The sequence below is a fragment of the Sinohyriopsis cumingii genome, chromosome 4, assembly GCF_028554795.1.
Source record: "Sinohyriopsis cumingii isolate HCF-2022 chromosome 4, ASM2855479v2, whole genome shotgun sequence".
In the NCBI taxonomy this organism is placed as follows: domain Eukaryota; kingdom Metazoa; phylum Mollusca; class Bivalvia; order Unionida; family Unionidae; genus Sinohyriopsis; species Sinohyriopsis cumingii.
Window position 1 is genome coordinate 110,184,341 of NC_142964.1, and position 24,668 is coordinate 110,209,008.

Consider the following 24,668-nt stretch of genomic DNA (forward strand, 5'->3'; position numbering starts at 1 on the left):
TGCAGAAAGTTTCCATGTTTTCCATGTATATGACCTTTGAAGATTCTTATTTCTGAGCAAAGATGAGCAAGCAGTCTGTGGCATTGATGAACTTGAAAACTCAAATGCAGCACTATGCAACAGATCAGAAATCTTGCATAGTAGTCAGCAAAGTAGAGATTAATAAAAAGGTGAAACCTTGGCAAAGCTTATCTGGTGCAAAATCCTGTTTTAGAGCAGTGATATCCAAGAGACAATACCTTTGAGCTGTGGAAAATTGTAGAACAGTTTCACAAGTTAAAGTTGACTGTGCTAGCTATGCATATGTTCCTTCAGACAGCAGACTGTGAAAAGGGATTCTCAGCTCAGAACATTATTCACACTTAGATTGCGGACAGATAAAACTCGGAAACAATCAGCATGTTAATGCTTGTACAACTGGAGGGGCATCTTTTGGAGATTTTAAATTAGATAGAGCCTTAACAGTGTGGAGCAGGAAGAAAGAAAGATGGATACTTAAGTGTTAGGTAGATATTAAACTATGCTTTGGTAATAAGGGAGGAGATCCCCCCCCACCTTTCAGATAAAATCATGGCAAAATCTCTACTGAAACTAATCCAGGAAATGAATGTAAAAGCTGGTAAAATTGATCTGATTGCCCATTTTAAATGGGACATATCCTCAGTCAGTGATCTGCTCTGTCTAACAGTGAAAGAACCCAGGAAAATGTTAATGATCTTGACGTGGCTCAACTCATCAAAGATCTAGCCCTTGTCTTCCATCTTGCTGAAGCAGTTATCATGCAAGGCAAAACTTGCTTTGTGATTGGACTAGCTTTTTCTTGCAGAGTTATGAGCTGTATATGCTGTCAGTGGATCCGAAGTACACAGAGTTCTGTTTCCAATGGCTTGGTTGTACTAATGATGCTAAATGGTTTTGATTCTAAAAACAGGATACTATCAATAAGGAACAAACAAATAACTATCTGCTTTCTTTCTCTTCTCTCTCTCTCTCTCTCTCTCTCTCTCTCTCTCTCTCTCTCTCCTTGCTCCACCATTGAGAGAGGTTTAATCTGCAGGACATACATCCACAGGTGCTATCTGCGGTGCATTCAAAATATCAGTGGTAGCTGTCAAAGGCTCTTCCTACTGGTTTAGGTAGAAAAGCATGACATAACCCCAGAAGTGCTGGCCACTTGGCTAAAGGGGTTTATTAGATTGTGAGCAACCTGTTATATGTTTTGCTTAGGCTTAAATCAGTAAACGTGTACAGGTGGCCACCGAGCAAGAAAAAGGAGAGTTGATCTCTAAGAGTTACTTCCCATTAGCTGTATATGAGTGCCAGATTTAGAGACAGCAGAGATTCATTTCCTGATATTAATGTGATGGGGTGATGATTTCAAAAAAAGCATAATAAACAAAAAAAATATCTTTGTTCTAATTACCTGATTATGCATTGATTCACTCTTAACCTGGTATTAAATTGGATAGCAGTCCGTTGGATTCTCAGTAATGCAATATTTAATTGACAGATTCCCATCATATATGAGTCAGAATGCTCTATGCAACCCAGTTTTATTGGTTAACAAATCTTTTATATTTTGAATGATGTCAAATAAACATACTACCTGTTTGATATACATGCACATGACTCAACTTTGTTGATTTATTTAAATTTTAAATTTATTTTCTTCTTTAGACCACACAGCAGCCTCCAAATATAAATGCCACACCATTTGGTCTAGGTGCCTTGGGTGGTTTGCCAGGTATGGGAGGTTTAGGGATGGGTTCGGCCAACTTCATGGAGATGCAGCAGAGAATGCAGAGAGAGGTAGAATAAAAAATTCAGTTTATTCATTTCTGTATTTTGATGAGCAATAACATAATTCTGTTGTTTATAAGGATTAATTCTTGTGCTTCAAAGAGTTTTAGGGAAGATTAAAAAACAAATTTGGCTGAACATTTATATGGCATAATTTGTAACTTTTCTAAATACTTTCTCCAGAGATTTTACCTGCAATAGTTATAAAATGCTGTCATTCATATTAAATATAAACCATTATAACTTTGTAAAAGATTTATATTACATATTTGTTTTTGTCATTATTGATCTTTAACTGTCTGACAAATACTAATCCATCTTGTTTTCTTTGACATTCACAGGGTGAAATTTAATAATGCATGGTTGGATCATTGCAACAATGTAGCAAAACATGTCACTGTAATTAGCTGCAATGTTACAGTATTGAAAGGAAGGATTGGGAGAAGCTGACTGTTGATTGCTAAGGAGAAAACTGCAAATAATGATTATGTTATATCCAGTGATTCATTTCTGTGTTATTTTGTTTCAGATGATGAATAACCCTGAGTTGCTGAGACAGACAATGGAGAATCCTTTTGTACAGCAGATGATGTCGAACCCAGATGTCATGAGGCAACTTATGATGAGCAACCCACAGATGAGGGAACTCATGGAGGTAGTTACTCAGAGATGCTTTTCTTTTACTTATTATTTCTTGTTGAGTCCTTGTTGGTGGGAAGCAAGACATAATAGTCATATTTTTGCCTGGCAGCAGTGTCAACAGTTTATTAGAGATTTGGTTATAGTTTTTCATGTACATTTAGACAACTCCTTGATGGGTTCTCATCGTACTTGGCACAAATGACTATAAAACTATGACAATTTATTCTGTGACATACATTCACTACCTTGTGGTCAAGGTCACAGAAGGTCACAGTCACAGACAATTTGCATTTAGGTTTATATATTTGCTTTTATTTCCTAAATCCATTGATAGATTCTCATCCTACTTGATGTGAGTCATTTTGAAGCTGGATGAAGATAAAGAAATTTGTTGTGTAACTAATACCTTACCTGTCACTATTATTCAGCTTCAAATCTTGTCCGTGCTAGATGCACCAGTTTCCTGTTTGTAGATTTTCTTAGAATACATACATCAACCAAGTCAGACCTAAATAATCTGTCCATTTGCTATAGCATGTCCTCATTATTTTTTGGATGAAATTAGATATCAGCATGTGGATAACACTAATGATAAGAAAAAATATCTACCAGTAATTGTTTGGCCAAATATGAATGAGGTTCAAAAAATTTTTCAGTTAAATTATCCTCTGTATGCATAAAAAAAATATGACTATTATTTTTATTGTATAAGTGGATTTTATATGATGCATAGGATGAACCACCTACCTTCCCGACTCTACTTGTAAATCTGTGTATATTCTGTATTACACAAACAGAACGTGACACTCATTGATGCACATCATCCATTGATTTCTGAGTTACCTGTATGTGGTGTCATTGTTATTTTGCATTAAAAGAAAATAGTAAAGATTATTACCCATTTCGAAAACAACACTATTCTTGAAATGCCCATACAGTTGACACATTTTTTAAAAATATTAAAATCTGACATAGGGAACGTAGTCCTTTCAATTTGCAGTTTGCCAGCTTAAGTATGTGGAAATTTATATCTGCAGATCTCATGTCCTGTTTACAGGATCTACTATGCACCATGTGCTTTGCACCCATCCAGGTATATAAAAAATCTCCACTATGACCATTGGAAATGGGAGAAACATAAATTTATTGGTTGACTTGTTTGCCATATATCTATATCTACCATAGTGGTGGTGTTTCCATAAAAGGAACATCTGTTAGTAAAGGACAAAATTGATTAGTCTCTTTTCCAATTTTTACTTATGCATTACTCCTCTGCATAAAGTAGACCTTGCACAATATAAAACATTTGTGCAGTCCTCTGATAGTTCCTCTTAGCTACTAGATGGCTTTTACTGTTCAAAACCTGTATCTTTTTAACTTTGAACTAAAAATTACATATGGCAATAAATGGGTGCTGGTAAAGACAAACTTAAATGGGCAGCTTTAGTATTCCATTAATTTTGATTTCATTTTTCAATTTCAGCGCAACCCTGAGATAACACACATGTTGAATAATCCCGAATTAATGAGACAGGTATGATGAAAGAACGTGAAAATCCCATCATGGTTAAATACCACTGCAAATGCTTAGCAAGACACGTTTTAAAGCTTCTCTCTTTCTTACTTAGCATTATTTCAGTGAATATATATTTCAGCACACATATTCGTCCCATGGTCAAGTTGGTACTAACTAAAAATGGTGCTACTCGGACACTGAGTATAGCTAACACAGTGGCCATATATGGATGGTCAAATCAACAGTTTTCAATAAAAGACTTCTTGTGTTGTCTGTTTGGTCCTAATTGAAAATGGTGCCAATCTGAATTCCAATATGGCCATGTTGAAAATCTATTTGTTAATACTTCTTCTGAATTAAATGAAATATTACCATGGGGTTTTCACCAGAATTCTTTTGGTGTCTATTTGGTCCTAAATGAATACTATCAATCTGACATCTGCCATTTTAAAAATCTTATTTCTAGTCCTCTGGAATGAAAAGTAATATGCCATTGGCTTTTCACCTAAAGACTTCTTATGATGTCTAGTTAGTCCTACATGAAAATAGTGCCTATCTGATGTCCAATATGGCCACTATAGTGGTCATTTAAAAAGTTTGTTTATTAATAATCCTCACTAATCCTCCTGAGGAAAAATGTCCTATTGCCACGTGGTTTTCATCAGAAGATTTCTTTTGTCTACCGTATTTACCATATATATTGGGACATAATAAAATAATGATTTTTTTTCCTGTCACAGAACTTATGGTGAAACTTTTTTCACCTTGGTCATGTCCCAAGACTTAAGAAACGAAATAAATTTGTATTGCATTTGTGCTCCCCCTCCCACTGCACATTACAATAAAAAAGATAAACAAAATGCTTATTTGATAATAAAAAGACACTAACCTTGTATTGTTATAATTTATTCCTTTTTTTCAACATGAACATTAAATAACAGAATATATCCACGAAATCCGTATATGTAGCCTAGGTTTCCATACTGTAGCATTTAGCACTTATGTCCGATAACACATGACACATTGTTCATTGACATGAACATTGAAAAGGAAATCATGTTTGGTTGTGCTCAAAGGTTTAAATATGTAATCCGACTGAAAACTGGATCCAACAAAATCGCAAACGTGAGGGAAATAATCAATGATCTCTTGAAGACAACTGCCATTCACGCATGAGACGGTGTTTGGTGCAAAATAGCCAAGTCTGAATTATATCCAGGTCATCTGTATGACAGTATCTCGCAAATAAAAATCATTGTTTGAAAACAAATTCAATTGAGTGCAGGTGACAATCTTTTCACTAGCACGGTTACAAAAGTATCATTAAAGCAAGTTATTGCTGAGTATATTATTTACCCGCAGACATCAATGCCTGTATGTATTTATTAAAACTATTGATCCCAAAACATTGAAGCCTGGGTGGCGAATAAACACAACTGGCAGCAAGCAGTAAACTCATTCTTTACATGAAAGACAAAGGTTCTTTTTATTACAGATAAAGCCAACCTCAGAAGCCAACTTTGGATACTTTGAAACCGTTTATTTTTTTTTTAAGGATGTCAGTACAAACGTGGTTTTATTGCAAAGCAAGCTAACACTGGAGGCCGACTTTGGATTCTTTTAAGTGTATTGTTTTTTGTTTTTTTTTAAATATACAAAGACAGCTGATATATGGAAGCTAACTTTGGTTCCTTTTCACCGGTATTCACAGGAATTTTTAAAATAAATTTAGTTACAATGGTACAAATTTTAAAGTGACACAATATAGTTCTTCGTGCACAGTCATTGATGGCCCAGCGTCACCCTGAAGATTTGGAGAAAATAAAATCATATGATGAATTCGTGAAGGCCAGAAGAGAAGCAAATGATTTCGCAAACGGAAGGATTTAATCAGCCAAGATCTTGAAGACAACTGCCATTCACAAATGACACAGTGTTAGGTGCATAATAACCAAGGTTGAATTATATTCAGATCAATGATATGACACTATCTCGCAAATAAAAATCATTATATGAAAATACATTCACTTAAGTGCAGGTTACAATCTTTTTGCTAGTACAGGTTACAGAAGTATCATTAAAGCACATTATTGCTGTATATACTATGTACCTGCAGACATCAATGCGTGTTTATATTAATTATAACTACAGATGCCAAGCACATCAAAGCCGATGTGGTGAATAAACACATCTGGCAGTGAGCAGTAAACTCATTCTTTGAACTTGCCTAGAGGACATGAAAGGCAAAGGTTATTATTATTACAAAGTAAGGCGACCTTAAAAGCCACCTTTAGATACTTTGAAGCTGGTTTTTCTTTTATTTTAATGATATTAATATAAAGGTTATTTTATTGCAAAGTGAGTGGACCTCAGAAGCCAACTTTGGATTCGGATTATTTTAAGTGTGCCTGATTTTTGTTGTTTTTCGAACATACAAAGACTGATGAAGCTAACTTTCGTTCCTTTTCAATGATATTCACTGAAATTTTGAAAATACATTGAAACAATGGAACAATTGTTAAAATGACACAGTATAGTGCTTCATGCATGGACATCAATGACCCAGTGTCACCCAGAAGATTTGGAGAAAATAAAATCATTTGATGAGTTCATGAAGGCAGAAGAGAAGCAGATGATTTTGCCAACAATATGATCATTAACATGGATGAAATTCTAGTGTACTTTGATCGCAATCCTGGACAGAGTGACAATAAGATGGGGGCCAAAAGTGTGAGAATTAGCTAGACTGGGTGCAGATTTGAAAAAAAAATCTGACTTTTGTCCTTGCTGTTTCTGCTTCAGGTGATGTGTTGCCCCTAACAATTTTTCATGGTATGAGAAATCAAAAAAAATAATCATGCACTGAAAGAATGGATTGTACATGTGCAGGAGAAGGTTTGTGTTGATGAGATGCTGCTACAGTGGATTAAAGAGTTTTTTCTTAAGTACACAGTTTTATATTTTTCAAAATAAAATTTCAGTTGGAGTGCATTTTCCGACATGTAATATTTGAATGATTTAAAAGGTGTCGCACAACTTATGACTTGAAAAAAATGTGTCCCAGAACATACAGTGCACAAAGAAACTTACTTTTAAAATTAAGTTATGGTGTCCTAACAAATATGGTGTCCCAACATATAATTATAATTGATACTATTTAAAAAAGGTGTTAGTCTATTGTCTGTTCGTGGCCATCTTGAAAATTTTTGTCACTATTGTCTTGAATTCCTGAAAATTCTTTTCAGTCAGTGGATCATCAGTCCTTTTGAAGAATTCTTGCTCAGAATGCCCATTGTTGTGTAGCAGATAATTTGTTAAACTTATAAAATATGCAGATAAGTAAAGCTCATGTGAATTTTTAAATTCCATTACATGTCTGGGTTTTCACAAATTCCCACAAAGTAAACCAATGTTTGATTACATTTAGTTGTGAATTCCATTTGCCACACTGTACCCACCCCCCATACCTCCTCGATTGTTGTGTTTTCAGTCATTCTCCAGTAATGTAGATTTCATCTTATTATCTCAAACCATACACTTGTAATCTTGTGTAATTCTTCTTTGCTCTTATGTATCTATATACACACACACACACACACAGAAGTCCCCCTCTTATATGGCCACCCCTTCTGCACCGGGAAAGTGGCCTTATAAGACAGGTGGCCTTTCCAGAGAGGGACTAAATTTTTTTGTGAGAAGTATATGTAATGTATGTAGTAAGAGAGCCAATTACTTCAAAGCATTTAATATCTTCATTTAATATCTTCGTTTAAAAGTATCATTAATTATTAAAAGGTTCTTGTTATAATAATAGACTTATTTCAATTGAATATACTTTAATAGTTCTTATTCTTGGCGTAAGCGTGATATGCGAGCGGGTATTGTTGTCATGCACATTGCAAAACCATTCAAAAACATCATTTAAATCTTGGTACATACATAATTCACTTTCCATTTGCTCCATTTTCCCACTGCTGCTTAAAAACCTCTTTATCAGTTACGACATTGTTTAATCGAGTCTTTTCAACATAAAATTGTTTCATTTGAGTCTTTTCTACATAAAATTGCTTGGCAAGTCCCTCCTCCCCACCTCACCTGATGTCGAATAGAATAACCAACTTTCTTCTAAAATGATAGTCTCCGTTTACATGATGACATGTTAAAGTATGTAATGATTTATTCCGATGTTGCTGACTATGCGATTTAATTATGCAGACGAAACTTTTGTTGAGGGGACAAAATGCCTTATTTGTAAAGGAAGCAATAAATGTGTCGTCACATGATTTAACGGTCTTTGTCTGGTACCATGTTTTGTTCAAGGTCAAGGTTAATTTCTCTCTGTGTGTGTGTCTTAATGTACAAAATCTATTTTTAGCCAATGCTGACACTGTTACGATCTTGACAATTACGTCCGGTTGTGATCATCAAAGACAAGAACTCGACAGATGTGTGAAACCCAAAACTCTATCATAACATTGTTGAGCCATTTCCTGTAAATGTTGGCTTTTATAGACAGTGATACAATATTAATCTTACTGTTACATGTACTTTAGTCAACACTTCTTTCAGTAACGGAAACTTGACATTGGGAGACATGTATTGACGATAGAGACAATCTGATTACTTACCTTACATCACAATATGAATTCATTATTGGTTCTTAATACATTTGAAGAAAAATAGTGGCCGCTCATGAGGGGAACATTTACATTTTTGTACTAATATGCTGGCCACTGGTCGTGTTAGAGGGGTGACCGTTCTTGAGGGGTACTTTTGAATACGAACTCGTTGATGCCAAGGGATTCTGGCCATACAAAGTGGTTGGCCACTGGTCAGGGGGTCCGTTCAAGAGGGGGACTACTATCTACATATATATATATATATATATATATATATACACACACACACACACACACACACACACACACACACACACAGTGCAAGTTCAAAATAGGAATGAGGCAAGAACAGTTGTGCATTCCACTTGAGGTCATGTAGTACAATGCATAATTATAGCAACATCTATTGTTGGGTCACTCAGTGTGTATTTAAATGTTGGGTAAATGTGACTCTGACTAGTTGATGACTTAAATGGATCAAAAAACAGAATGCTGCTTGGAAGATATTGGAAATTTGTGAAAACTGTTTCATTTTTTAAACAGCAAACTGATGCAGTCAGATGTTTACGGACTTCACACTACTTTCCATCATAATTATCATCAACACCCCCCATTGGAAAAAATATTTTTAGAGCCATGCTTCACCCCTCATGTAATAAGATCTCAACCTTAGAAATATACTGAGGACAAAAAAGAGAATTGAAGACATAATTTAATCTGTTACTTTACCTACCATATATATATATTGAGCTTTGTCAATGTAATTTAGCTACATGTATGCACCAGGTGTGTCACTGAACTTAGCTTCATACATGTATCAAGATTGTCCATGTGAATTGAACTGCATGCATGTCTAAATTGTGACTGAATTTAGCTGCATATATACTTAGGTATTGTCAATTTAACTACATTCATACATCAAGATTGTAAATTTAACTGCATCCACATATCAGTATTTTCATTGCAAAGTTAACAACATGCGTAGATCAAGATTGTCACTGAATTTGACTACATGTTTGCACTACTATTGCTACTGAATTTGACTACATGTTTGCATTACTATTGCTACTGAATTAGACTACATGTTTGCATTACTATTGCTACTGAATTTGACTACATGTTTGCATTACTATTGCTACTGAATTTGACTACATGTTTGCATTACTATTGCTACTGAATTTAGCTGCATGCATATATAATGATTGCCACAGAATTTAAATACATGTATACTTTGAGATTCTTATGAATTTAACTACATTTATACATCAAGATTGTCACTGCAAATTTATTTCATATAAAGTGTTTCCCTTTACCCTCATTTATGCATAAAAGACTTAACACTTTTAATTTGAACCCAAGTTCTGACACAAGGTTTGATTTTTACTCGGTCTGAGCCCCACTTATGACACAAAGAGGAATTTTGCCTCGCAGTCTTGCACCCCCGGGAAGCACTGATTATGTCAAAATTGCCACTGAATTTAGATACATGTATACATCAGTATTGTCACAGAATTTAAGTTACATTCAAAAATCAAGATTGTCAGTGAATTTAAGTACATTCATACAGTCAGTGCAAATTTAACTACATACATACATGGAGAGCGTGACTGAATTTGACTACATGTCTAGACTGAGCTGGTGGACTAGTGGTTAGAGCGTGACAGGGTGGGACAAGATGTTAAATGTTTGCGGCATGATGCCTCAGTGCTAGATATCACTATAAACTGCCCCACTGCAGACATCATGGCATTGTGACTGAAAAATTGTTAAAGCTATGTTAAAAATCCAAATTACACATATACTACATATGTACATCAATATTGTCATTGAATTTAGTTGAGTTTGTCACTGAATTTAACTACATTTATGGTGTGACAGGGTTGCCAAATTTAGCTACATATATTGAGATTGTTACAAATTTGCCTACATGTACATGAGATTGTCACTGAATTTAGCTAAATACACCAAGATTGTTACTGTAATTTAACTATAAGCATACATCAAGATTATTGCAGGGAATTTAACTACCTGTATCAGGGTTCTTCAGGATGCCAAAATTTATAAAAGTACACATACTTTTAATTTTAAATTCCAAAAGCTGAGTCCTTGATATTCAGTTTTTTTTTTTGTCACTAGTCAGTGAACTTATCTTTTATTTAATTCATTTCTCAGCAGACAAGGTGGTTAAGCCAGCTGTTAATTGATTGCTGGTGCTGATTGATCACTTTTATCAGAAGATTGATTATGCGGACTTGTGCTTTAACACCTCACTTTGATTAGCATCATTCAGCACTCTTTTTAATCCATTGTGTTTAAATCCTTCTGTGATGTTTGCAGCACTTGCATTTTATTATGGATTATAATGCCATGATCTTCCAGACTTTAAATGAAGTGTTGCTGGTTTTACCTATAATGGTATTGGTATTTGAGAACAGTTTCTTTTCACTTAATTGTACCAAGACAAAGAACCATAGGTGTTTAAAACAAAAATCTGTAATGAAATTGATGAGGGTAATGGAGGAAGGTCCCAAACATGTATTTTGATTCAAAACCTGCTGTGGAGAAGTTAAAGTTAGTTTAAGAAACAAGTGAATGTATTATGATTTGCTGTGTTGCTTAAAGATGAAAGGATAAAAGTGAAGGGAATATGATTGTATTTTTTCTTCCAGTGTCTTGGCAAATTTAGTGATTTAAACAGGAACTAAACTAATTAAATAAATTATGTGGAAAATAAACTTTTATCTCCTCCTTGATTCCTTATCGCTGTTACATTACAGAAATAGAATTATAACTTTACTCCATTGCCTTGGTGTATCATTAATATTCTTAAATGCTAAATATTTCAGAAAGAATGAGCGTTGGCATGACATATTGGTGTCTCAACAATACATCCATAATGTTCTGATTTTTTTTGCAAGGGGAACAAAAAGCATTGTTAAAGGGACTCAGCTTTTTGGGGGGCTGGGTCATTCTTTTAAGAAAGGAGTAAAATGTTATAGCATGACTGTGCTCATGTTTTTGTTGTTGGCGTTTTCCATGTTTTTTTTTTGTTAGAAGATTTTGTGTAACATTTTAAAAATTCATATTCAGCGATGGGATGTTATGGCAGTTTGTTAACAAAATACTGTCGTCTATGTAGATGCTGTGTTAGAATATTTGACATCCTGTGACTGTTTCATTTTGTTTCTGTCAGACTCTAGAGTTGGCCCGAAATCCAGCCATGTTGCAGGAGTTGATGCGGTCCCAGGACAGAGCCATGAGTAACCTTGAGGTAAGGCAAATTATACAGAGACAAGGTGTTCTATAACTGATGGCAAAACTATGTAAAATTTTTGCCATCTATGGACTTACACTTGCTTTTGCAAGTTATAATTGCTACCATTCTTCAAATAAGCTGTTCTGTCCAGGTTCTAAGATATGGTCATTATTTGCAGTATGTTTAAAAGTACACATGTTGCATACAGGCTGTCCAAAAAATATGAATATGGGAAGGGGGAAGTCAGAAAGCACTGACTGTGCCAATAAATATGTATGCTTGGGTAATCCAGACTTGTCAAAGTTCTGTTTTGACTAATCCAATTAAAATGTGATCGGTCACAGAGTGTTTAAAACATGCTTTCAGAGTCCTCTCCCCTTACATTTGAGTCTTAAAATTGTTTTGGAGATATATCCGGTTTTGAGAGTTCATAGTTTCAGATTTTCTGTGTGCCTAATGTACAAATGCAGAACATAGCATGCTTAGAAATTTTTCTTAAAATGAGAACAAAAATTGACCATGATTATTATGAAGTCTCCAGATTTGTTAAGATTGATCAGTGAAATAAATGTGTGCATGCAAGCTTTGGTAACGTTCATCTATGCAGATACAGATGTTGGCTTGAAAGACATTGCCTTACTTATCTGCTGCAAACATTCTTAGCTGCTGTGAACATGCAGAGGAAAAAAATAATGAAGTGAGTATCAAACTCAGGAGAGAACTCTTTCAAGATTTTGTTCATTTCGTGAAGCTAACAACTGTTCCATCTTTGAAAAACTGGATTTCTCAAAATGTTTGCAAGATGTTCTGTGTATAACTTGTATGGCTAAAATCTTTAGAGGATTTGATTCTTATAGTCTGAAAAGTTTGCTCACCATCAATCATTCTGCAAGACTGTCATGTTGAAGATGAATTGAATGCTAAATGATTAGATCAGACTGATGATATGAAAAATGAATGATTTAAATATACATATATAGGAATTGCCTACCTTTCAAATTAGCATACAGATCTTTGTAAAAGTGATGTATTCCTCTTCCTTTTTCTCTTTCCTGCATATTTTAATGATTTTACTTTCCTTATTCATAAGCATCAAATATCGCCCAAATCTGCCATTGTTTGCTATTTTTCTTGAATGAAGCACATGTAGTAAATCTGCAGTCAGTTAGTAATCTTTGCTTATCAATACTTGATATTTAAACAGAGAAAAGTAAAGTCAATTCTGGCTAAGTAACATCCGATTCTTGGAGGAAAAAAACCCATTTGGGACCAATTGGAGATGTTCTTACTACCAACACATTCACCATGACTGAAAGTTGGATTTGCCATTGAATGCAGTAAACATACCATGTATATATGTGGGATCCGTCATTGAATGAAGAAAACAGACCACAAGTGGGTTTTTTTATCAGGGCTGAATGAGTTCTTTCAAAGGTTGGTAAAACTCAGATCCTACCCTTTGAACACTGCTTTTGTGTGTTTTCCACCTCAAATACAAGACATAAGAAAATAAACCAAATGCCATACCAATCTTTGTCATTACAGTGTCTTCCAGCCTTGACACTACAGAAATTGACCTTTCAAAAAACCAAAAGTCTTTTGTTTTTATAACACCTCTCTGTCTTAAACAACCGAAAGTCCTTTTTAAGCTGCTCAAAGGAAAACAGATTAGAGACAAATCCTTCCATATTTCATAACTCTTATAATGGACATCTCTCTGAATTTAAGAACTGTGCCAGAATTTACACTGATGGCTCAAAGGATGATGAAAAGGCTGCTGTAGCCTTGATTAGTGGAGATCACACTACAAAAGTTCACTTGCCAGATGATGCATCAATAGTTTCATCCAAAATCATGGCAGTAGACTGGCTCTGTAATATTTCAGAACCAAACATATTTTAAACTCTTATCATCATCTGATTTAGTACAGTGCTTCATTCATGACACAAAAGGAAGTTGGAAAATCCATTACTGATCAATATTCTCATCAGACATACTGAGCTGTGTGTCTGTCATGTTATAGTTTCCTTTTGGTTACCCAGATGTGTTGGTATTAAAATAGCCCTGGCTTGACAACCAGCCGTAGAACCTCCTTGTGTCTTATACAAAACCTACTACCTAGGCATCCTTCAGCAGGTATAATTGGTGATATATGTGCTTTGATGTTCACTACACACTATCAGCAGCTCTGTCACAATAGTCTGATTTAATTTATGATGGCACCTGCTTGCATTGCAAACAACAGGCTCCCACTCATGGGGAATTAGCCCTTTGCTGTGAATCCTCTTTATTCATTGGACTTTTTGCCTCGGGGTTGTCTACAGGACCCTGTTAGGGCTTTGAAATGGTTCCTGAAGTGAACCCAACTAGTGTGAAGAGGGAGATCTCATTTATTTCTACTGTTGAAAGAATGAAAGGAGACTATATCGAGATCTATCATACAAGCCACTATGGTTATTGACTTATATAAAGAACTAATCTAAGACCGAACAATTTCCCAGAACCTGTTGGCTCATGAGTTTAGGATGGTCACCACTTGCTTAGCATTTGAGCAGTCTTCCCTGTCAATATCCAAGTATTGGATAGAGAGCAGAGATGCCATTCTCTAGCTTTTACCTTAGAAACTTTTTATCCCAGTTTAACTTGGTAGGACCTGTAGCAACGGTATAACAGGCTACCTTACCATGTTGTTCACAGCTTCACAACAATGCGAGCAATTGACTTCTACTAGATTAGTGGAAGGAAATTTTTCCCTACAAGCTATTTCAAATATATCAAGCTCTTATTTCTCTTGTATTTTGAAGTGCTTTATGTACATTTGTGGACTGGAGACTTGACTGTCCCTAGGATAGGGTGATGTAACTCTCTAGACCTCTCACCTATTCTGCTAATGTATTATGATCAGTTAATGTACTCAAAAAAGAAATAAAATGGAATAAATTGTTTATTTGCTAGTACTTACCCAATCCTAGTACAGGTACACCCTCACAGCCATGCTTTGGTTACATTTAAACAGCTAACAGTGCATGCATATCTGATTCAGTAGTAACTTAAGTAAGGATGGGATTTGGCACCAGTCCCTCTCCAATGGGAGATCACTTTTGTCTGACTTACATTGGGGTGGGCAGATAACTGTTTGCAGTTTTGTTGCTGGAAATAAGCTTGGGAGGATGGGATTTATGAGCTACTGGATGTACTCCAAATGTATTATGATTGTGTTTGTATTATTAAAGAAACTTATTTTCTTGTAAAAACTGGTTGTTTTGATAATACTTAACTAATTGTAACGTGCATACACATCCCAAGCCCTCTCTGGAGCTTCATCCTAGAGTCTGCATTTCCACTCCAGTAGTAACTGATGATTAATGGGAGTTGGCACCAGTTCCTGGTTCCAAGTGGACAACACTTTGGTCTGACTTACATCTTGACCAGCAGTCTCCCTTTTAGCACTTTTGCTCTTAAACCAAGTCAAAAGACATGGCATGTGTCATTTTAGATTGGGAAAGATAGAGTTGTGAGGTAATGGATGCCCTGGTATTGTGATCAGGTAAGTATTGATTTTACAAGTTTGAAGTCTTTTGAATAATGATCATAATTGAACAGGGCCTGAAATTAACACTAGTCTGCTAACATGAGGAATAATAAAACCCCATCCATCACTAATATTTTTGAGCACTGAAAATTTCTGCATGTTTCTACCGTAGTAGGTAACAGGTGGTCTTGTGTCCGATACGTCAAATGAAATGCAGGACGTTTCCCTTTCATGGTTAATTTTTCTGTTTATAATTGCAATTGAATGCCTGTAAATATTCTGTACTTGATGAGGTTCTGTAAACCACACAGCAGAAATTGACAATTGTTGCTCCATTCATCAAGTCGATTAGGGTGATTATTGTCAAAACAGTTTTCACTTACATGAAACTAGCTTGGTGTACTGGCTTTAATCCAGTTTCACTATGGATAATACAAAATAATATAGGATATCTGGCTAGAATTGGCCAATTGGAAAAGGTCGTGTTAACTGACTGAATAATCTGGTATTTCATCAATGTTTTAATATTTATATCGTTGATAAACATTGTGTGGGGATAAATGAAAAGGATGTATATGTATGTAGCTTTTGATACGTGCCCTTGGCATAATGAATAGTGGTTGTATGGTGGCAAAGAAAGGTAAGGCTTGAAAAATGATGTTCAGAACTTTGCATGGTGCTCAGCTACCAATAAAATGTCAGAAAATAGATGATGACAAGCGAACTTTATTGTAAATATAATCAGCATAAGAAAGTACCAAAAAATGCTAGAAAAATGCATAGAATGGCTGTATTGTGAGCCAGAAAAGGCTGTAATATTTATGATTTGTTGATGGGTGTGCAGACTTTCATAAATTGTCCCAGAGATCACACTGATAATGGTGCTCCTTAACCAAGAAAGAGAAGGTCGGAGACTAGGCCTTATGGATCAAGATTAGATGACAAATCAGATATATAAAATGAGTATGAACATGCAGCTTTAAATGAGTCTTGTTTATGAAATGCAGTTGCTGTTGTTTTGAGTTGAATTATTAATACTGAATTAGAAACTCAACTGACTTCATTTGATTTTTACAGGATCATGAAATTCAAGCAGAACCAGTAAAAGTTTTATTATGGTGATCCCATGTTTTTTGAAGACAGAAAAATTCCATGAAACCCAGAATAAACAAATGGGCAGGAATATTAAAATTATTGGAAGATAACACAGCTGCTTCACTTGTGATGTTGACTCTAACAACTTTCTAAAATATTCCCCATGAGAATACCACTTTGTTGATGAAATACTAGCCTGATGGAAAAGGTGTCTCAAAAGCAAGGGGGCAGAATAGATCAAAGAAATGTAGTCCTTTATGCAGAATTGCATCCCTTGAGGGAAGTGTCATAAGAGGGGTATCACTTTATTAAATGAAAAGTGGCCGAGTCAGAGTTTTTAAATCCAGCCTTATTTGCCAGCATAATGAAGATTAATCAACCATACTCTGTCTAGTGATTTACTTACATATTTCTCTACAGAGTCTGCCAGGTGGGTTCAATGCTCTGCAGCGCATGTACAGAGACATTCAGGAGCCCATGTTAAATGCAGCCCAAGAGGGGTTTAGTTCCAATCCATTCTCTTCCCTTGTGGGACCAGGAAGTAAGTGTATATATATCTACTTAAAACTTATGGTGGTCACAGGAACACAGTCTGGTCTAAATTTGGTTTTGTCTTTGTTTACTGTATGTATATATTAGTTGTGTCCAACTGCCAACAGCATAGGTCCTGATCTGTCATTGCATAATGCACCAGAAAATCAGGGTCCGTAATGTTTTGCTGATTAGTCCTAACAAACTGCATAGATCCAGATCTGCTGGTGCATTATACAACAGCAGATCTGGGTATCTGCAGATGCAGTTGGATCTGTCTTTGAGGTGAGTATATACAATGCTTTTTCTGATAGTTATAATGATATCCTTTCATTATCTTCCAGAGATTGTTCAAAAAGTTAACTGTTAACATTGTAAATGCTAAGAAACTTAAATTTAAAATGCTAAATAAAAAGTTGTATAGCACTTAGTGTTATAGTATTATATAGTTTAAACTTTAAAGATTTACCATTTTAATTTAATCAAATTTTAACTTTTTGTTAAAGCTGTATTTAGTTACTCCAAAGTTAGGACCAAAGTACATTATGTAATAATATATATATATATATATATATATATATATATATATATATATATATATATATATATATATATATATATATATATGAACCTAACATCTAATTTCCTTCTGCTAATTACAGGTTCCAGCAGTAATGCAGCACAGCAGGGCCAAGAGAATACTGAGCCTTTACCAAACCCCTGGGCTCCACCAGGGTCTCCAGCTGGAACTTCACCGAGTTCATCAACCATTGGCACATCTACAGCATCATCTGATGCTACAGGAGGACAGTTTGGTAAGACAGTGCAGTTGATCAAGATGCATGACACATATAGTTCCCAGATAGAGTGGCATCCCTTTGCTGTAGTGTTTCTGGGCCCCAGGTGGCCACATGGTCTGATGTTCTTGCCTTTACAGATCACTCACTGACATCTCATCTCTGTCCATATGGACTCTGGCATTGCGGGTATGTGAGAAAGCTGGCCAGTAGTTTTCTATGCATCGGTGGCCCTTCCCAGGGTTTTCCCTGGTTCTTCCTTCTTAATATATATACTGGTGCAATGTATAGCCTGTGCATAAAAAATGTAATTAATCCCATAATAACAATAACTTTTGTATCAATTAATGCTGTAATGATAGGCAAATTAACAAGAAGTTCCATTTCCATAAGAAAAAATGCTCCTTGAAGCGTTTTTGGAAATCCTAGTAATCTTTGAAAAACAACTCCTGGGGGATTATGAGATGTAAAGATTCCCATCTGATGGCAATACACATTTAAAAAATAACACCACAATTTTTGTTAAAGTTTTTCATTTGCAGACATGTCAAGCCAGTGATGAACTCTATTTATACGTGGGATGAATCAGAAGGAGGCTAAGAGAATTTAATTCTGTGACTAACTCCCTTGCCTCTTTCATTTTGTGGTCAAGGTCACAATCAGAAAATTTGTGTTAAGGTTTGGGTTCAAGTTTTTATTTGCTAATATTTCATTTACTCAATGTCAGATCCTCTTCATTCTTGGAAGGACTCGAAATGATGGTTAGATAATTCATTCAGTAACACACTTGCTTGCCCCTTTAACCATAAGCTCTAGTTCACATTCATAGAAGATTTGCATTAAAATTTTGATTCATGTTTTTCATTCACTTATATTTTCTAAACCCAGTAATAGATTCTGCTCACACTTAGAATGCATCATTATGAATCGTTTTATAGCCAAAACATTTCTAGAGTTTTCACCGGGGGGAAAAGTGATGGGATGGTGTCACTAAGCAGTGATCTTTGTTGATGGATGGTGGTAGAGGGAGTCTTCTATGTTAACTCTTCCAAAGATTAGATTAATTTTACAAACAAATTTTATAATAGATTAGTTCTAAAGCCCATTTTAGCAGTGAAAAACACTAAGATATTTTGTGAATAACTGAAGACTGACAACATTCATATTGCATACTCGCTAACATTATTACAGTTTTAATATTGATATGGTAACTTTAATGGCAAGAAATGAAGCATATTAGCAAAATGAAGGCATATTGAAAAGCATCTCACAGGATAGATTGTATTTCCTTTCAAATAAACATGTAGCATTAACTCATAGCTTATTCCATTTTCGTAGAGAGGTACAAATCAAATATGTCATGTTAAATAATTCATTGAGAAACAATCACAGTACACATAAATTACACTCAATGTGATACAAACAAAATGCACATTAGTTTACATACAGTAAGATCACAGTGCACTTCAGTTTACATACAGTAAGATACAAATACACTGGAGATCTGTTTACATTGATTGAGATACAGAAAAGTGTACATTAGTTTACATACAGTGAGATTCAAACACAATGCATATCTCTTTACATTCAGTGAGATACAAACAGTGCACATCAGTTTACATTCAGTGAGATAAAAAGTTTACATGAGATTACATACAATGAGATACAAACACAATGCACATCTGCTTACATTGAGTAAGATACAAACACAATGTTCATAAGCTTACATACAGTGAGATGCAAACACAGTTCTCATCAGCTTACATAGTGAAATACAAACACAATGTAGTCAGAAAAATGTGCTTTAAGTATTCAGTATTTTTCAGGAATGTTCAACTCACCAGGGATGCAGAGCTTGTTACAACAGATGGCACAGAATCCTCAGTTGATGCAGAACATGATGCAGGCTCCATATACTCAGGCCATGATACAATCTATGTCTGCAAATCCAGAACTTGCAAATCAAGTGAGTTGTTATATTTGCATTTATTATTTCTCACTCTTATAAATAGATATATGTGTCATATTTTCAGTGGGACTAAATAAGTTTTGGTTCTGTGACAAAGTTTTTGAAGTCACATGTCTTCTGCATAGTTCTCTGTGACATTTGCATTGTGGGAAATATTTAGTATTGAACCTATCATCTGTATCACTTGAAATATGGGAATCCCAGTGTATTGCTTTTCTTCCTCACTATATCTGAAAACTTGAGTATTACCACAGATAACTAATTCCTACTCTGGGTCTTTGAATAATAATATAATAATATAATACAAGGTTACCTTTAAATGATCACTGACACCTTTCATCATCATAGTGATATCAGAAAAAACGGGGACTTATCCGACATTCTCACCAACTTTGAGTGTACGTTGCTGAAACATTCACCCTATGCCCAAGAGGAACCTATCTTAGGTATTAACCTGAGGGCTGTTTCATTTAAACATACATGGTATCCAGGGAAGGCAGTTTTAAAAAAATATCTGCTTGGGTACTTTAATTTCACAGAGTTCATATCAAAATGATAAGAAAATTCTAAATTGCATCTATGGGTGAGTACCCCTGGGTCCCATGTATGTTTTAATGGAACAGCACTGACTGAACAAGACACCTTTTGAACCAATTTCAAGAGTATCTCTGGCACACGATTCATAAAAGACCTGTTTCTGCATGGCATTAGTTACTGCAGGCAGAATTAGTGAATTACATGCAATTCTGATAAGATGGATCAGTCTTACTCTTGCCAGCAACCTCTTTCATCACCAAGAACTGGCTTCCTTCCATGGGTTACTAGACATTTGTCATGAAACCTCTTTCTAGTCTGGACACATCAGCTGATGGTCACCTACAAAACTCAGTTGTTGTTTTGAAGTGATACCTTATTAAAACAGCCGTTGCATTGAGGGAGATCATGCCTCTTTCTGCTTGTCAAAATGGGATAGGAAGATATGTCAGACTATCTCATCCTAAATTAAGTGGGTTTTTCGCTTGGCATATAGAAAAATAACCTCAATTCACATGAACTTCGCATTTTGGCTAATGAGTTTCCAGCAGTTGCACCAGCCTCACATTTGACCAGAACTGTTTGCTAACCAGTATCATTCAGGGATGGTGATTGGAGTCCACTTTCTCTAGCTTTTATCTCTGAGATCTGTCATCCCAAAGGGCACAATTCAGTCTGCAGCTCATCAGGTCACCCTTCCATGCTGATCAACAGCTTCTTAAGTTATGGCTTCACTACTTCTGCTGGATTTGCAGGGGAAACATTTTTCCCTATTGAAGCTGCGCTCTGACAGATGGAGTCCCCTCCAGTCAGGTTACATAGAAGCTGTCTCACATAATTTAGGGACCGGATATGGTATCACAGGGATAAGGTGGAGTACCTCCCTCTACCTCTTATCCATTCTCCTAAGGTATTATGATTGGGTGACATATTTAAAGAAGAAACTAAGTTTTCCTAGTACAATGTTTCTTCAAGAATACTTACCTAATCATAATACACATACACCCTCCCAGCCTTCCCACAGTTACATCCATAGAGAACATGCCTTCCACACCAGTAGTAACTGAGAGGATTTTAGACTTTGCAGCCAATTCTTATACCAAAGGGGAGATCACTTTGCCCAACTGCCATATAGGTCAGCAAACAACTTTAAGCCTCCGTTAGCTAAAGGTAGTATCTGGGAGGGCTGGATTTGCAAGGTACACTGCTCCCTTGATAATTCGCGCCCGGATAACTCGTGATCCCGCTTATAACACGGTGTCCGTCTTGGCTCCTGATTTTTTCCAGAGAAAATGTATTTAAAATATCTTTAAAATATGCTGAACATGAAAAAATTACGATAAGAATTGATAAATTAAACCTTGATACATTGTTCGTTTTATCATCGAAAATGGTGATTAATGCCCGTAAAAATATAATCCATATTTTGAAATTTGCAAGTTCTAAAGAAGAATTAATTTCAGAGATCTCGAAAACGCTTAATTACCCGTATTTGGACGCCAATTTTTGATCTGGGACGCAGAAAATCACTGAGGCGGGAGTCCTCCGTACGCATGTAATAGGTGCGCGGGAAAATTCAAAGATTTGCCGGTCCTGTTTCAGCCACCTGCTTTGTGGGAAAATGTGTTGATCAGTTAACTGTGCTGATATTTACAATGACAGAATTCAGTGACTGAAAGACTCTTTGATGTACTGTTGCCATTTTATAAGAGTACATTAAAAAAAAAAAAACATGATGCAACAGCTAGGCGACTAGTTCAAAGGCTTTGACTGGTGGCCGAGTGAGAAAATGTACTGATATTTAATGATTGAATTCAGAGGCAGAAAGACCCAGTTTTAAAATCCTAGCGAGACCTCTGTTTAAAGATATCATATATTATGTAAGTTTTTATGATAAATAGTTGTCAGTATACTGTAAATGAACAGTCTGGTGAAATAGCGATCAATGAAAACTTCTGGTAAATGCTAACAGGTGGCAACAGAGAATGAAATAAACACCAATTAAACGTCTTCCTGTGTGAAAGTCACGTTCTAATCCTTTAATTCCGTTTCACTGTAAACATTATAATCACAACATATTCTGTTCATTGAAAACATGAAAAGAGTCAATCGACCGTCACATCGAAACCCGTGAGTACTTCTGTGAGAACCTAATTACACGTACATGCTGTCCTTGTTTTGATCAACAACTTGGGGAAGTGTTTGTTGCATTTAAAAAAAATCGATTACAAGAGACCAGGGGTGCTGGATTAAGGGTCTTGGAGCTGCCTTTGACGTAAAGCAAAACAGTAACAGAGACAACGACGATGATAGTGACTTTGAATGTTTCAGTGAAACTGATGTCATTAATGCTGAGGATGTTTGGGTGAAATTCGTACAGACTCATGGTCCTGAGATGGGCGCATCTCTTAATGATATGGAGGAGTGGATTTGTGCTGACAATGATTGCCCCACGGCCGAATACATGTCAGATGAAACTATAATTAATTCTATAATGAACAAATTTGCAGCAGAAGACGATTCTAACTGGAGTAACACAAGTGTTGAAAGTGATGCAGACGCAGATGTTGCACCCCCCAGCCCTCTGCACAGGAAGCAATCCAATATTTTGCTGTTGCTGTAAGGTGGCTGGAGACCCAAAATGTTGACTACGTAAAGCTCATGCAGTTGAGAAATCTGAGGGATTTTGCTTGGCGGCAGAGAAACCAAGGAGTAACACACAAAGAAAAATTAACTGATTTTTTCAAAAAGTGAATTGATATTTGTCAAGCGTGGCACAAACAGCAAGTATTAACTTGTTCTAATTTACGTTGTTTTAAATTTGTAGACCAATTAAATATGTTAGTACTGATTAACCCTTGTTTTTTTTTTTGTTTTCCATTTTACTTCTATCACATTCAAATCTATATATCTATATATCGTTCGATCGACACTGTTTCTCGAAAAGAGTCGATCTTTTGTATATAAAAAAAAACGTCTAATTTGGATCAAACAATAAAACTAGAATGTATCCAATTCAACATAAAAATTAGTGACGTAGTACACAATGTATAAAGTGGTACACATGTTAAGCGAATGGAAACCACGTGGAATAATGTTTTCGATGATTGCCTCAATATACTGTAATTTATCATGAAATTAATGTTGTCCTACGAGGAAATAATAAAGTACACCGTTATGAAGAGATATTTATTCACAGTTAATCTCAGAACGATTATAAAGTGAGTATTCAACAGTATAATCTGCCTACCCCGCCCCCCCCCCCCTTATTTTTCCGTTATGTCGTCAATCACTTTATTGGCTTTGGGCTTATTTTATAGGTCCCACAATAACTCGCGCCTCACTTATAGTGCGGTTGATGTTTCTGGACCCCGATGTGCGCGAGTTATCGAGGGAGTGTTGTAGTAGTAGTTCTCCTAAGGTATTATAATTGGGTAAGTATTCTGGAAGAAACTAATTGTACTAGGAAAAATTGGTTTCACGGCAAATTACATATGAAGTTAGCGGCTTATGATTCATAATTAATGATATGGTGAGCATAGAATAGATCAAACCATGTGTTACTGCAGAACTGTTCTTTTGTGCACTGACACGTGCAAATCTCGTGTACTTCTTCTATGTCATTGTAAAATTCATTAGTGTTGTTATGCTTATAAAGATAGAGCCTTTTGATAAACTTGCATGAATTATGCAATTCAGACTTGTGCCTATAACAGTTCATTTCTAGATAATGCCCAATAATCATCCATCAAAAAACTTGTATGCAGCATGTACAGTGCCAGCAGGTAGATGAACATTTTGATCTTTTTTTCAGATAATGTCTGCCAACCCATTATTTAGTGCCAACCCTGAACTTAGACAACATATGATGCAGGCTCTGCCACAGATGCTTCAACAGGTATGTATGTCCAGCATCTACCCATACCATCTTCATTTCGACCTACAGGGAACTTGGAATTCAAACAAAGCACAGTATAGAGTAAAATCTGCTTTGAGAGACAACTCCTGCTATCAGCAGATGGTCTTTCAAAACAATAGTTTCTCAGTAGAGGTTACAAAACAGCACAAAGTATCTGTGCCATGAGAATCCTGACCTCAGACAACTCTTTTCAAGTCCGGTTTGACTAGATCAGTACTAAACTGTACCACACATTTGTTAATTCAAGGGCCAGAATAGTAAAGTGCTGACATTCTCCATTGCACAGCTAGGTTCATTCCAGATTCCAGGACATGCAAACTGAAGTTGACACACAATCAAAGTGTCTTTCCTCTATTCACCACATCAAAATCCACCTCAGTCGTTATCTGAACCATTGGTCCTTTTTGTTTGTTCAGACCTCGTAACCCTTGCATAGCATGTATTGCTGTTTAGGACTT

The 24,668-nt window shown here is 35.7% G+C and overlaps 1 protein-coding gene across 1 annotated transcript in view; it reads left to right on the forward strand.

Moving 5' to 3' along the window:
* LOC149801870 (ubiquilin-1-like) overlaps positions 1 to 24,668 on the forward strand; it is a 57,582-nt gene that overhangs the window by 9,143 nt on the left and 23,771 nt on the right. The window contains exons 4-11 of the mRNA XM_089956244.1: positions 1,678 to 1,809; positions 2,330 to 2,455; positions 3,926 to 3,976; positions 11,771 to 11,848; positions 16,881 to 17,001; positions 17,654 to 17,806; positions 19,615 to 19,754; positions 24,106 to 24,189. Of these exons, the coding sequence (XP_089812370.1) occupies positions 1,678 to 1,809; positions 2,330 to 2,455; positions 3,926 to 3,976; positions 11,771 to 11,848; positions 16,881 to 17,001; positions 17,654 to 17,806; positions 19,615 to 19,754; positions 24,106 to 24,189 (885 nt within the window). The remainder of the gene's footprint in view (positions 1 to 1,677; positions 1,810 to 2,329; positions 2,456 to 3,925; positions 3,977 to 11,770; positions 11,849 to 16,880; positions 17,002 to 17,653; positions 17,807 to 19,614; positions 19,755 to 24,105; positions 24,190 to 24,668) is intronic.